Source organism: Oncorhynchus kisutch, linkage group LG17 (genome assembly GCF_002021735.2).
Source record: "Oncorhynchus kisutch isolate 150728-3 linkage group LG17, Okis_V2, whole genome shotgun sequence".
In the NCBI taxonomy this organism is placed as follows: Eukaryota; Metazoa; Chordata; class Actinopteri; order Salmoniformes; family Salmonidae; genus Oncorhynchus; species Oncorhynchus kisutch.
The window spans coordinates 46,765,509-46,778,736 of NC_034190.2; the positions used below are offsets into that span (position 1 = coordinate 46,765,509).

A 13,228-nucleotide genomic window follows, 5' to 3' on the forward strand; every position below is an offset into this window, starting at 1 on the left:
TTTCACAGAACCGCTTGTTGAAATTTCGATGAGGCTCCCTTGTTCAGATATTTGTAAGTGGACTGGAGACAGGGCATGAAAGGGATAACGAATCCAGTTGTTGTGTCGTCCGTTTGCGCACCCAGCTCACTCAGGTGCTTTGCTATATCACATTTGACATGGTCCGTAAGCTTAAGTTCATTTGCACACAAAAAATCATACAATGATGGAAAGACCTGTGTGTTGTCCTTGCAGACAGAGAAGAGCTCCAACTTCTTAATCATAGCCTCAATTTTGTCCCTACATTGAATATAGTTGCGTAGAGTCCCTGTAATCCTAGATTCAGATCATTCAGGCGAGAATAAACATCACCCAGATAGGCCAGTCGTGTGAGAAACTCGTCATCATGTAAGCGGTCAGACAAGTGAAAATGATGGTCAGTGAAGAAAACTTTAAGCTTGTCTCTCAATTTAAAAAACCTTGTCAATACTTTGCCCCTTGATAACCAGTGCACTTCTGTATGTTGTAAAAGCGTTACATGGTTGCTGCCCATACCATTGCGTAGTGCAGAAAATACACAAGTTCAGGGGCCTTGCTTAAACAAAGTAAAATGTCTTTCAAGCTGTCAGGCATTCACTTGGTAGCAAGAGCCTCTCGGTGGATGCTGCAGTGTACCCAAGTGGTGTCAGGAGCAACTGCTTACACGGGTGTTACCACTCCACTATGTCTCCCTGTCATGGCTTTTGCGTCATCAGTACAGATACCAACACATCTTAACCACCAAAGTCCATTTGATGTCACAAAGCTGTCCAGTACCTTCCAGTGGTTTGCAGAAGGGGATGTCTTCCTTAATTGACCCCCCCCTTAAACGTAACGGACATATACCAGGAGCTGTGCCAGGCCCGCCATGTCTGTTGACTCATCCAGCTGTAACGCATAGAATTCACTGGCTTGTATGCGAAGCAGTAATTGTTTCAAAACATATCCTGCCATGTCACTGATGTATCGTGAAACAGTGTTGTTTGATGAAGACATTGTCTGTTGTTTTTTAGGCCTTTTCCACCAGCATTGTCCCAGCCATATCCCCGGCAGCAGGAAGACTTAAGTCCTCCACAATAGTCTGGGGCCTGCCTGTCCTAGCCACTTGGTAGCTCATCATATCATATAAGACACTTCTAGCCACTTCTTATTAATGGTATCTGTTGCTTTTATACATGTCTTACTACTCGAAAGTCGTCTTAATTCTCGCTCCAAAAACTCCCTTGGCTTATTTTTCAAATTGTCATGTTTTATTTCTAAATGTCTACGTAAGAGTGAAGGTTTCATCGAGTTGTGAGATACTACTTTTGCACATATAACACACTGTAGCTGAGGAAAATAACTACTCCCAATATAAGTGAACCCCAAATCAATGTAGTTCTCATCATATTTGCTCCTCTTCAATGGTCCAACATCCCTGTCTGTTATTCGGTGCATTCCCGGGTAAGGGGGCTAGTAGCTCTTCGGCTGCATCAGATTCACAACTGTCAGTGTCCATGCTAGCTGGGCTAACAACAAATGTATAATTACTGATGCTAGCGTTGGTTGTGCTCGTGGAAACAGAACAACTTGTGTCGTCGACAGGTGCAGGTGTAGTACTGCTGGTAGTAGCAGTACTATATATGTATATATATATATATATATATATATATATATATATATACAGTTGAAGTCAGAAGTTTACATACACCTCAATCAAATACATTTAAACTCAGTTTTGCACAATTCCTGACATTTAATCCCAGTAAAAATTCCCTTTTAGGTCAGTTGGGATCACCACTTTATTTTAAAAATGTGAAATGTCAGAATAATAGTAGAGTGATTTATTTCAGCTTTTATTTATTTCATTACATTCCCAGTGGGTCAGAAGTTTACAAACACTCAATTACTATTTGGTAGCAATGCCTTTAAATTGTTTAACTTGGGTCAAACTTTTCGGGTAGCCTTCCACAAGCTTCCCACAATAAGTTGGGTGAATTTTGGCCCATTCCTCCTGACAGAGCTGGTTTAACTCAGTCAGGTTTGTAGGCCTCCATTCTCGCACACCATTTTTCAGTTCTGCCCACAAATGTTCTAAATTATTGAGGTCAGGGCTTTGTGATGGCCACTCCAGTACCTTGACTTTGTTGTCCTTAAGCCATTTTGCCACAACTTTGGAAGTATGCTTGGGGTCATTGTCCATTTGCAACCAAGCTTTAACCTGACTGATGACATGATGTTGCTTCAATATTTGCACATAATTGTCCTACCTCATGATGCCATCTATTTTGTGAAGTGCACCAGTCCCTCCTGCAGCAAAACACCCCCACAACATGATGGTGCCACCCCTGTGTTTCACGGTTGGAACGGTGTTCTTTGGCTTGCAAGCCTCCACCTTTTTTCTCCAAACATAACGATGGTCATTATGGCCAAACAGTTCTATTTTTGTTTCATCAGACCAAGGACATTTCTCCAAAAAGTGCGATCTTTGTCTCCATGTGCAGTTGCAAAAATGTAGTCTGGGTTTTTTATGGCGGTTTTGGAGCAGTGGCTTCTTCCTTGCTGAGCGGCCTTTCAGGTTATGTCGATATAGGACTTGTTTTACTGTGGATATATACTTTTGTACCCGTTTCCTCCAGCATCTTCACAAGGTCCTTTGCTGTTGTTCTGGGATTAATTTGCACTTTTCATACCAGAGTACGTTCATCTCTAGGAGACAGAACGCGTCTCCTTCCTGAGCGGTATGATGGCTGCTTGGTGTTTATACTTGCGTACTATTGTTTGTACAGATGAACGTGGTACCTTCAGGCTTTTGGAAATTGCTCCCAAGTATGAACCAGACTTGTGGAGATCCACTATTTTTTTCTTCTGAGGTCTTGGCTAATTTCTTTTGATTTTCCCATGATGTCAAGCAAAGAGTTTGAAGGTAGGCATTGAAATACATACATCCACAGGTACACCTCCAATTGACTCAAATGATGATCAGAAGCTTCTAAAGCCATGACATTTTCGGGAATTTTCCAAGCTGTTTAAAGGCACAGTCAACTTAGTGTATGTAATCTTCTGACCCACTGGATTTGTGATACAATGAATTATATATGAAATAATCTGTCTGTAAACAATTGTTGGAAAAATTACTTGCCAAAACTATAGTTTGTTAACAAGACATTTGTGGAGTGTTTGAAAAATTAGTTTGTGACACCAAGTGTATGTAAACTTCTGACTTCAACTGTGTATATATGTATGTGTATATATAATTTTAAATGTGAATCACATTTTTATTTGGCGTACCCCCGACGGCATTGCCCATAACCCTGGGGATGGGAATACCTGCCCTAATGAGTTCACTGGACCATTTTTGTTAGCTGAAGTTTGGTCTAAATCCGATTTTAAAGTGATTGGGTGAAGCCTGCTACTCAGGTGCTGACAACAACAGCGAGGTAAGGCACCAGCAGCACTATATGCCAGCAGTCATATCCCATTTTTGTCTGTGCTAGTTTCTCTAGTGTGCAATCTGACTGTTTGGCTGATGATAAGACAAATACACAAAGAGAGACCCATATAGAAGTTTAAGTACTTTTCTCTATCTCTTCCTTGATCTGATATCTATGGAACAGAGCAGATGCTAAGTTGAGAGAGTACTCTGCTGTTCCTCTGTTGCCTAATGTACTCTGAGGAGAGGGAAATGGGAGAAAGAGAGAGTGAAAGGGAGGTGAGGTAGCCATGTGGGATGGTATAGCGTTGAGAGGTAGCCAGCAGCGAATCTTCAGCCCCAGAGAGAATCCAGATGGTACTGTTGAAAACAACAGTAAAGATCTAAATGTCCAAAGGACCATTATCCACTCTGTCAACAATTCAACTTGCTGCAGTCAGACACTTCAGATGGTGTTTTCTTTCTGCAGCTCAGCTCAACTTTCAAAAATGACTGTGGCGGGGGGAGGGTTGACTAACTTTATTTTTGTTGCTTTGGGGAGAGTTGTGCATTTTTTCCCCCTGGTTTTCATTTCCTGTTTTGCAGGTATTACTATAATTTCTTCCATTCTTGCCACATTTCCTCATCTGCTTGCATGCACCCCTATCAAGGTGTTTCAGCAGTACTTTGCATTCTATCTACCATTCATAGTGATCATAGTGGTAGGTGCATCGTTTGTCCAGATCTGCAATTGGCTAACTAGCAATTATACCACACATAAAATAATTCAAAGCTGCACCAATTTTCAATATAAATCCATAAGGACAAAGAGGAATAGGTGATCATTCCAGGTGCATCATTGCGCATGAAAGAACATTGAATACCTTAGACCCGCAGCTCAAAAAATTCCCCTATTGATCTTGTTTAGGGACAATAAAATTATCCTACCTAAAGTAGTCTACAACATCACAATGCAATGAATAATTGCATTATTGTTTTCAAGTCAGTACAAAACTCTACTTAGGCTGTAAACTGCTGTGAAAATTTGAATAACTGCACAAAAGCACTGTGATTTTAACTTTTCCTTCCATTTGGATCCATTATAGGTCTACTCTACTCTTGACAGTTTATAAGGTCTAGAAAGGCACAGTAGCAAGCCAATCTGTATTTTTACTTCTGATACTGAGATACGCTGTCTGTTGCAGATAATCATTTTCCCAAGCTTAATGCGCCTCCTCTCTGATCCGAGCGGCTATTCCTCCCGCACCTACAACCTAACTAGGGCTGTCCCTGACAAAGAAAAAATTGTCTCTTCTTTAGACCAATCGATTGGTTGAAATCTTTTAACTTTTATTTTTCCATATATAGACACTGTGTTTTAATCAAATCAGCTATATGCACTGAGCTTGTTTGATGCTTTAAGCGCATGGTTTGAGTAAATAATTAAGACACACAAATGAGAGGGAGTCCGACCGCAATTTATTTGATTGTGACGGGCAGGTCTCAGATTTGCTGTACTGTGTAAAAACAACATACAGCGAGCGACTGTGTGACTTGCACCCGTTGTCTCTTTCTCCTCCCTGCTGCAGGGACTACCTTAGGACATCAAGTGTTTATCACGCTGTCTGTGCTGCTGATGCTGCAACATAATTACAGCCATTTTTGATTGAAAAATTTGTATAGTAAAAACATTCCCTATTCCCCCAACCCTTGCACTCTTTAGGGCCTGACCTAATAGTATATCATAATCACATCGATACATTTATTATAACAAGTTCTGAACACCGTATCAGCAAAATGGATGCAGAGGACGTGACAAATAAACTCAAAACGGGGGGGATGTTTACTGGTTGCTCAGGAGGTAATGGGGAAGTCAGATGGGTGTAATACATTTGACTAGTTGTGGAAAATACTGGAGATAAAGAAAGTAAGGAGCATGCACTGCGTGCATATTAGGTTATTGCCAAACAGGTGCTGTTAGATTGCAATATCATTTTTCTGACTGTTTGGAACAACGTAAACAATACTAAATCAATTACAAGTGTGTACCAGGCAGTCTGTTGTAAGCCTTTATTACGGCAAAGACTAAAAACAGTCGTATTCATTTGTGAATGCAATTTCTGAAATGGAACAGTTTATTTATTGTTTATGCTAATTATTCAAGGGTTGCTTTGTTATTTAATAAAACTAAAATGCTTGATTGCATTTCAAACCATGACTGGCTCGCATGCTGTGAGATTAAATTAAGTTACGATATTAAGACTGAACAGGATGCGTTTTTAGGCCTACAGATCGAATTGTTGGAATCCAGGCTGTATCACAACCGGCCGTGATTGGGAGTCCCATAGGGCGGCGCACAATTGGCCCAGCATCGTCCGGGTTTGGCCGGTGTAGGCCGTCATTGTAAATAAGACTATGTTCTTAACTGACTTACCTAGTTAAATAAAGGTTACATTTAAAAAGTTGGTTCATTCTTTCCTCACTTTTCTTAGACAATTAAGGCAATAGCTGTTTTCTTGTCTCCTAACTCCACTGCTGCCCCTGCCGCATTGTTCTCAACACCAATATGCTGATCAACTTTGCTATATGCATATAGCAACATGGTCAAGGAAAAGGCGCCAATTCAACATCGAATTGCAGTTTTAGAACCGCGGACATTGACCACTATCTGTTACAAAACACCAAAAAGTTGAATGACATTCAGAGATTGCCAAGCCAAGCCTTCGATACTGGATATAAGGTAGGGAGGGATCTATTTTCTGTTTGTTGAGATAGACTATGTCAATTTGATTGTGGTGTCCCAAAGTTGGTAATCAGTATGCAGTTATGATTTTCTTTTTGGTTGTCTGGTGCATTGGCACAGAAACCTGTTGGTGCATATATATTTTATATAATTATAAATATAGCACCAGAATGTTGAAAATCTGATTTTCCCCCTAGCTGATCATGGTCTGCAGCCGGCTCTGATCGTAGTGTAATGAAACGGGCAGATAGAGTGAGCTCAGTTCTTATTTGTGGTCGTAATCATTGGGGGGGGTGCAATTTGTTTTACAGTACAAGGGGAGGTTCATGTGAAAATATTATTTACGTTGTGGGGATTTATTACACCTCGAGATGGACTCTCCCCCCCCCCCCAGTAACTATCCATTTCAGTAAGTAACTCAAGCAATTTCCTGTCCATTCATAATTAATGAAAATGCTGAGGAAGGTACTCCGTGTGAGGAAAATGGCTAGGCGATCAGTGTGCACATAAATGTAGCTATATTGGCCCTGATGGCTGGGTTCCAGAGAACAGCCATGTACAGAGCAGTTTCCCTTAACGGTAGAGTGGCATTTGTGCAATTCCACGTCAACGGAATTACGCTTTGATTCACATTTTTCACTTTAAAATGTATGCCAAACAAAAACCATTGATTTCAAAGTTTAACAAACCATTAGTGATGGGAAAAAAAGTAGTTACACTTCAGGATATTAATTTTGATTATATTGTTTTGACAATATCGCAGTTTGTTTTGTGCTAGTCGTCTGTACCTGTACCAAAACTCCAGTATGTTTCCTTCATAGTGTCGGGGGTTCACCTTGGGGTCATGATAGGGGCTGTACCAAATGTTTGATGTATTATAATAATTGATTATGCTTATGTTGTATTAATAGAAGGGGAGGGTTTATAAGACCCCTCCCTCCTTACATGTACAGGGTCCTAGACTACAGATTAACAATGTATATATATTCATTACAAAGGTTTAATATTGTTCCAGTCTTTTCTAATTTCTGCCTCTTATAAAGAAACTCTGAGAAATGTGTGACAGACAGAACTCTGTAGGGAAGTGTAAGAGATTAGAGACTAGTCAGACATTCCACTATAAATCAACTTGGGGAGCGGACATTTACTGCTATTTTAGATAACACTAAAACTCTTGTTTATATAGCTGTGTAGGCATGGTTTTGGTCTCATGAGTAGAATGACGTAGGCAGTGCAGAACAATTTGCAGAACTTACTCAGAAAAATGCATGCTATGTTCCTGTTCTCAACTTCTGTCTGCAATTGCATTAAATTAATGATTGATTTACTTAAAGATATTGTCTGAATGCTAATTTCACCAATGAGCAAATGATTGACAAGGAAAGTACCCCAACATTAGCTTGTTCTCCATCTTCTTTTGAAATAGTGAGGCAATTTGGTTTCAGCACTTTTTTTTTTTTTTTACATGACTGAACAAAACGTGTTTTCTCGTGTCTCTCTTGTCCCTCTGCAGCAGACATATGGTGAGCAATATGATTGGAACATCGAATTGCAGTAAAATCACAGTATCGAATCTCAATACTTATAGAATCGTGAGAATCGCAATACTTATTGTATCGGCACCAAAGTATCATAATAATATCGTATCGTGAGGTCCCTGGCAATTACCCAGCCTACAAACCATATAACTCTATGCACAAGGACTACTTTGAATAATTTACACAAATGTTCACAAAAACACATTTACTGGAAGAACTGTGCAGATGCTACATTTGGTAACAGAATTACAATAAAATCTTGCTCAGTTTTTTATGAGACCACGTTTTCTGAATTGAGATTCAAAGAGTTCTGCAGAAGGAATGTGGTGTCAGCGACCTACAGTAGGTGAAGTGGATTTTCAACCGGTAACGGAATTACGGGTCCCTGATCTGTACTATACAGAATGCATAATTATGGATACGAATATCATTCTCTTCATGGTGATGTATCCTGAATAGGTACACAAAGATAGAAATATGTAATGTCCTTGTTTTGCATATTTGGTTATTATTCTACGCACTGGCTATTTTTGTAATAAGCTTCGCCCCCAAACAAGACCACATTTGGTTGGTCCAGACCAAAAAACAATTATAGACGTCTATGTTTAACAAGTTTGGACATCACCGTACTGGCATCATTGTACAGTACTGGTTGATTACATTTTTTCAAATGTATTTTCCACGTTCGTTCCAGGTCACAATACACCTCCAAATGAATTGAATCCCTCCCCAAGAAGTGAGCGCTATCCTCTTCCCATACAGTCCTTGTAAAACAGTTTTTGTTACCTAAAGGTTGAAATGAGGAATTCTACCCACTTGTCTTGGGTTCTCTGGAGTATCTTAAAAAAAAGAGCTACATTCCAGGACAGCTTGTGGCCAACCAGACCTATGCCTCTATCATTATAGGCATTGTGGCACGGTGGGGATATTTTGATCTCTCCAATCGAATGTGGATCTAATTGCGTTGCATTCTTTGCAAATATTGTTATTGTTATTATTGTTGCAAGATCTATTGTCAGGGATTTCAATTTGGTTACTTTGTTTCATGGGTACGGTGCATTTGGAAAGTATTCAAACCCCTTGACATTTTCCACATTTTGTTACGTTAGTCTTAATAATAACCTATAACGACAAAGCAAAAAGCACATTTAAAACAAAAACCATCACATTTTACATACGTATTCAGACCCTTTACTCAGTACTTTGTTGAAGCAGCGAGCAGCGCTCGGGTTCAAGTCTGGGCTCTGGCTGTCCGACACAATAACATTAAGAGACTTGTCCCGAAGCCACTCCTGCGTTGTCTTGGCTCTGTGCTTAGGGTTGCTGTCCTGTTGGAAGGTCCTAGTCTGAGAACCTGCTCCAGAGCGCTCAGGACTTCATGAAGGATCTCTCTGTACTTTGCTCTGTTCATCTTTCTCTCGATCCTGACTGGTCTCCCAGTCCCTGCCCCTGAAAAACATCCCCACAGCGTGATGCTGCCACCACCATGCTTCTCCGTAGGGAGGGTGCCAGTTTTCCTCCAGATGTGATGCTTGGCATTCAGGCCAATGAGTTCAGTCTGGGTTTCATCAGACCACATAATCTCATTTCTCATGGTCTGAGAGTCCTTTAGGTGCTTTTTGGCAATCTCCAAGTGGACTGTCATTTGCTTTTTACTGTGGAGTGGCTTCCTTCTGCCACTCTACCATAAAGACCTGATTGGTGGAGTGCTGCAGAGATGGTTGTCCTTCTGGAAGGTTCTCCCATCTGCACAGAGGAACTCTGGAGCTCTGTCAGAGTGTCCATCAGGACCTCCCTGATCAAACTGCTACAGACCTATATCTACCGTGCCTTTCTAACGTCTCCGAAAGCCAAGTCAACAAACAGATTACAGACCAAACAGCACCAATACTGTGCAGCCGTATTCATTGATCTGGCCAAGGCTTTCGACTCTGTCAATTACCACATCCTCATCGGCAGACTCGATAGCCTTAGTTTCCCAAATGATTGCCTTGCCTGGTTCACCAACTACTTCTCTGATAGAGATCGGATGGTCTGTTGTCCGGGCCTCTGGCAGTCTCTATGGGGGTGCCACAGGGTTCAATTCTTGGGCTGACTCTCTTCTCTGTATACATCAATGATGTCGCTCTTGTTGCTGGTGAGTCTCTGATCCACCTCTACGCAGGTGACACCATTCTGTATACTTCTAGCCCTTCTTTGGACACTGTGTTAACAACCCTCCAGACTAGCTTCAATGCCATACAACTCTCATTCCGTGGCCTCCAACTGCTCTTAAATACAAGTAAAACTAAATTCATGTTCTTCAACCGATCTCTGCGTGCACTTGCCCGCCCGTCCAGCATCACTACACTGGACGGTTCTGACATAGAATATGTGGACAACTACAAATACCTAGGTGTCTGGTTAGACTGTAAACTCTCCTTCCAGACGCACATCAAACATCTCCAATCCAAAGTTAAATCTAGAATTGGCTTCCTATTTCGCAACAAAGCAACCTTCACTTATGCTGCCAAACATACCCTTGTAAAACTGACCATCCTACAGATCCTCGACTTTGGCGATGTAATTTACAAAATAGCCTCCAATACCCTACTCAATAAATTGTATGCTGTCTATCACAGTGCCATCCGTTTTGTCACCAAAGCCCCATATACTACCCACCACTGCGACCTGTACGCTCTCGTTGGCTGGCCCTCGCTTTATATTCGTCACCAAACCCACTGGCTCCAGGTCATCTACAAGACCCTGCAAGGTAAAGTCCCCCCTTATCTCAGCTCGCTGGTCACCATAGCAGAACCCACCTGTAGCACGTGCCCCAGCAGGTATATCTCTCTGGTCACCTCCAAAACCAAATCCGCCTCTCCTTCCAGTTCTCTGCTGCCAATGACTGGAACGAACTACAAAAATCTCTGAAACTGGAAACACTTATCTCCCTCACTAGCTTTAAGCACCAGCTGTGAGAGCAGCTCACAGATTACTGCACCTGTACATAACCCATCTATAATTTAGCCCAAACAACTACCTCTTCCCCTACGGTATTTATTTATTTATTTATTTATTTATTTTGCTCCTTTGCACCCCATTATTTATATTTCTACTTCCCGCATTCTTCCACTGCCAATCTACCATTCCAGTGTTTTACTTGCTATATTGTATTTCCTTCTCCACCATGGCCTTTTTTTTTTGTTGCCTTCACCTCCCATCTCACCTCATTTGCTTACATCGTATATAGACTTATTTTTAGACTGTATTATTTACAGTATGTTTGTTCTACTCCATGTGTAACTCTGTGTTGTTGTATGTGTCGAACTGCTTTGCTTTATCTTGGCCAGGTCGCAATTGTAAATGAGAACTTGTTCTCAACTTGCCTACCTGGTTAAATAAATGTGAAAATAAATAAAAACGATTTGTTAAACATTGAAATCAGTGGTATCGTTTTGGCCTACATTTTAAAGGGAACAATTTGATTCTCAGTGTAATTCAGTTTCCGTGTAATTGGCCTGTTCAGTTTGGTCTTTTCTATTGTAGGCAGCTCTTAGCAAAGCGCTCGGTGCTGCAGGGTCCCTGTAATGTGTCTTATATGTCACTATACTTAATCACTGACTGAATGAAGAAACCAAGCTAGATAGCTAGTCATTTATATTGTCATATCGTCCTTGATTAATTGATCATTGTTTCAATTAGATGTTTCCATATACTGTGCGCTAGTATTGAATGTCAGTTAATTTATATTAACTTACAATGAATTGATTACCACACTAATCTATTTCCTCTTTGTTTTCCAGATCTGAATGTGACAGTTCCAGAATGGTCAGGTATGTACACCATTACTCATGATGTAATGCACGTATTCAGGTAGCACTTTATTAACTCTGACCAAGGACACTCTTTCTCTGTCTCTGTCTTTCTCTCTGTTTTCCTCTCTCTCTTTCTTTCTCGCTCTCTCTCCACCCACGATTTCTCTTGAGTAGGTTCTGGTTCTAGATAACATTCTCCAGTCTATAGCTGACGGACCCTGTGATTAAAACATGCTGCAGTAGCAGAGACCTGAGTGATTGTCCTCAGGTGATGATAGTAGCAGCTAGGTGCTGATGATGTGTCTCAATGTCCACTAGTGGCCATTATGATGGGGGAAATTATGGGTTTGAGTGTTGAGTGCAACCCAAGGTTGCATTGAGGTTGTGTTGAGTGCAACCCATGACTGCATTGAGTACAATTAACTGTTGTATTTGAGTTATACCGTCTCTGTGGCATGAGGTTTATATGGGAGTGTCTCAGTAAATGTGAAGCAGTGGAGTGATTTAAAGTTGGAATCAGCATACATCATTGATGTGATGTGCCTAGGGCTGGAAAACATGACTGGCATGTTGAGTAGAGGTGCTTTGCTTCCCGGTCCCTAGTAAATAAGCCCAGTTGTCTCCAGCTCCTTCTCTCCATAGTATATAGATGTAATATCTTGGGTAAGCAGCACATATGCTCCTGTTGAGCAGATGGTGAATTACACTCTTCCTCCTGCCTCTCAAGTGTTGTCTCTGAGCTTTCTGAGAATGGAGAGAACCCTAGAGGAGCTGAGTTTGTGTTGATATACATTGGTGTAAAAATACTTTAAAGTACTACTTAAGTAGTTTTTTGGTGTCTGTGCTTTACTTGACCATTTATATTTTTGACAACTTTACTACACTACATTCCTAAAGAAAGTACTTTTGACTTTTGACACCCAAAAGTAATTCACACACTACTGCCTCTGATGTGGCGAACTCACTAAACACAAATGCTTTGTTTGTAAATGATGTGTTGGAGTGTGCCCCTGGCTATCTGTAAATTAAGAAAACAACAAGTTTGCTTAATATAAGGAATTTGAAAATAAATACAACAATTACATTGTTAAATACAACAATTACATTTACTTGTGGTACTTATGTATATTTAAAACCAAATACTTTTAGACTTTTACTCCAGTAGTATTTTACTGGGTGACTTTCACTTTTACTTGAGTCATTTTCTATTCAGGTATCTTTACTTTTAGTATGACAATTGAGTACTTTTTCCACCACTGTTGATTTACAGATGAAGTCGGAAGTTTACATACACCTTAGCCAAATACATTTAAACTAAGTTTTTAAAAATTCCTGACATTTAATCCTAGTAAAAATCCCCTGTTTTAGGTCACTAAGGATCAACACTTTATTTTAAGAATGTGAAATGTCAGAATAATAGTGATTTTATTTCAGCTTTTATTTATCTCATCAGTGGGTCAGAAGTTTACATACACTCAATTAGTATTTGGTAGCATTGCATTTAAATTGTTTAACTTGGGTCAAACGTTTCGGGTAGCCTTCCACAAGCTTCCCACAATAAGTTGGGTGAATTTTGGCCATTCCTCCTGACAGAGCTGGTGTAACTGAGTCAGGTTTGTAGGCATCCTTACTCACACACGCTTTTTCAGTTCTGCCCACAAATGATCTATTATCTTTGTGATGGCCACTCCAATACCTTGACTTTTGTTGTCCTTAAGCCATTTGACACAACTTTGGAAGT

The 13,228-nt window shown here is 40.5% G+C and overlaps 1 protein-coding gene across 2 annotated transcripts in view; it reads left to right on the forward strand.

The window, feature by feature from the left end:
- The window catches only part of LOC109907761 (IQ motif and SEC7 domain-containing protein 1), a 182,339-nt gene that overhangs the window by 42,166 nt on the left and 126,945 nt on the right, over positions 1–13,228 (forward strand). For both annotated transcript variants that reach the window (XM_020505951.2, XM_020505944.2), the window contains exon 2: positions 11,476–11,505. In XM_020505951.2, the coding sequence (XP_020361540.1) occupies positions 11,476–11,505 (30 nt within the window). The remainder of the gene's footprint in view (positions 1–11,475; positions 11,506–13,228) is intronic.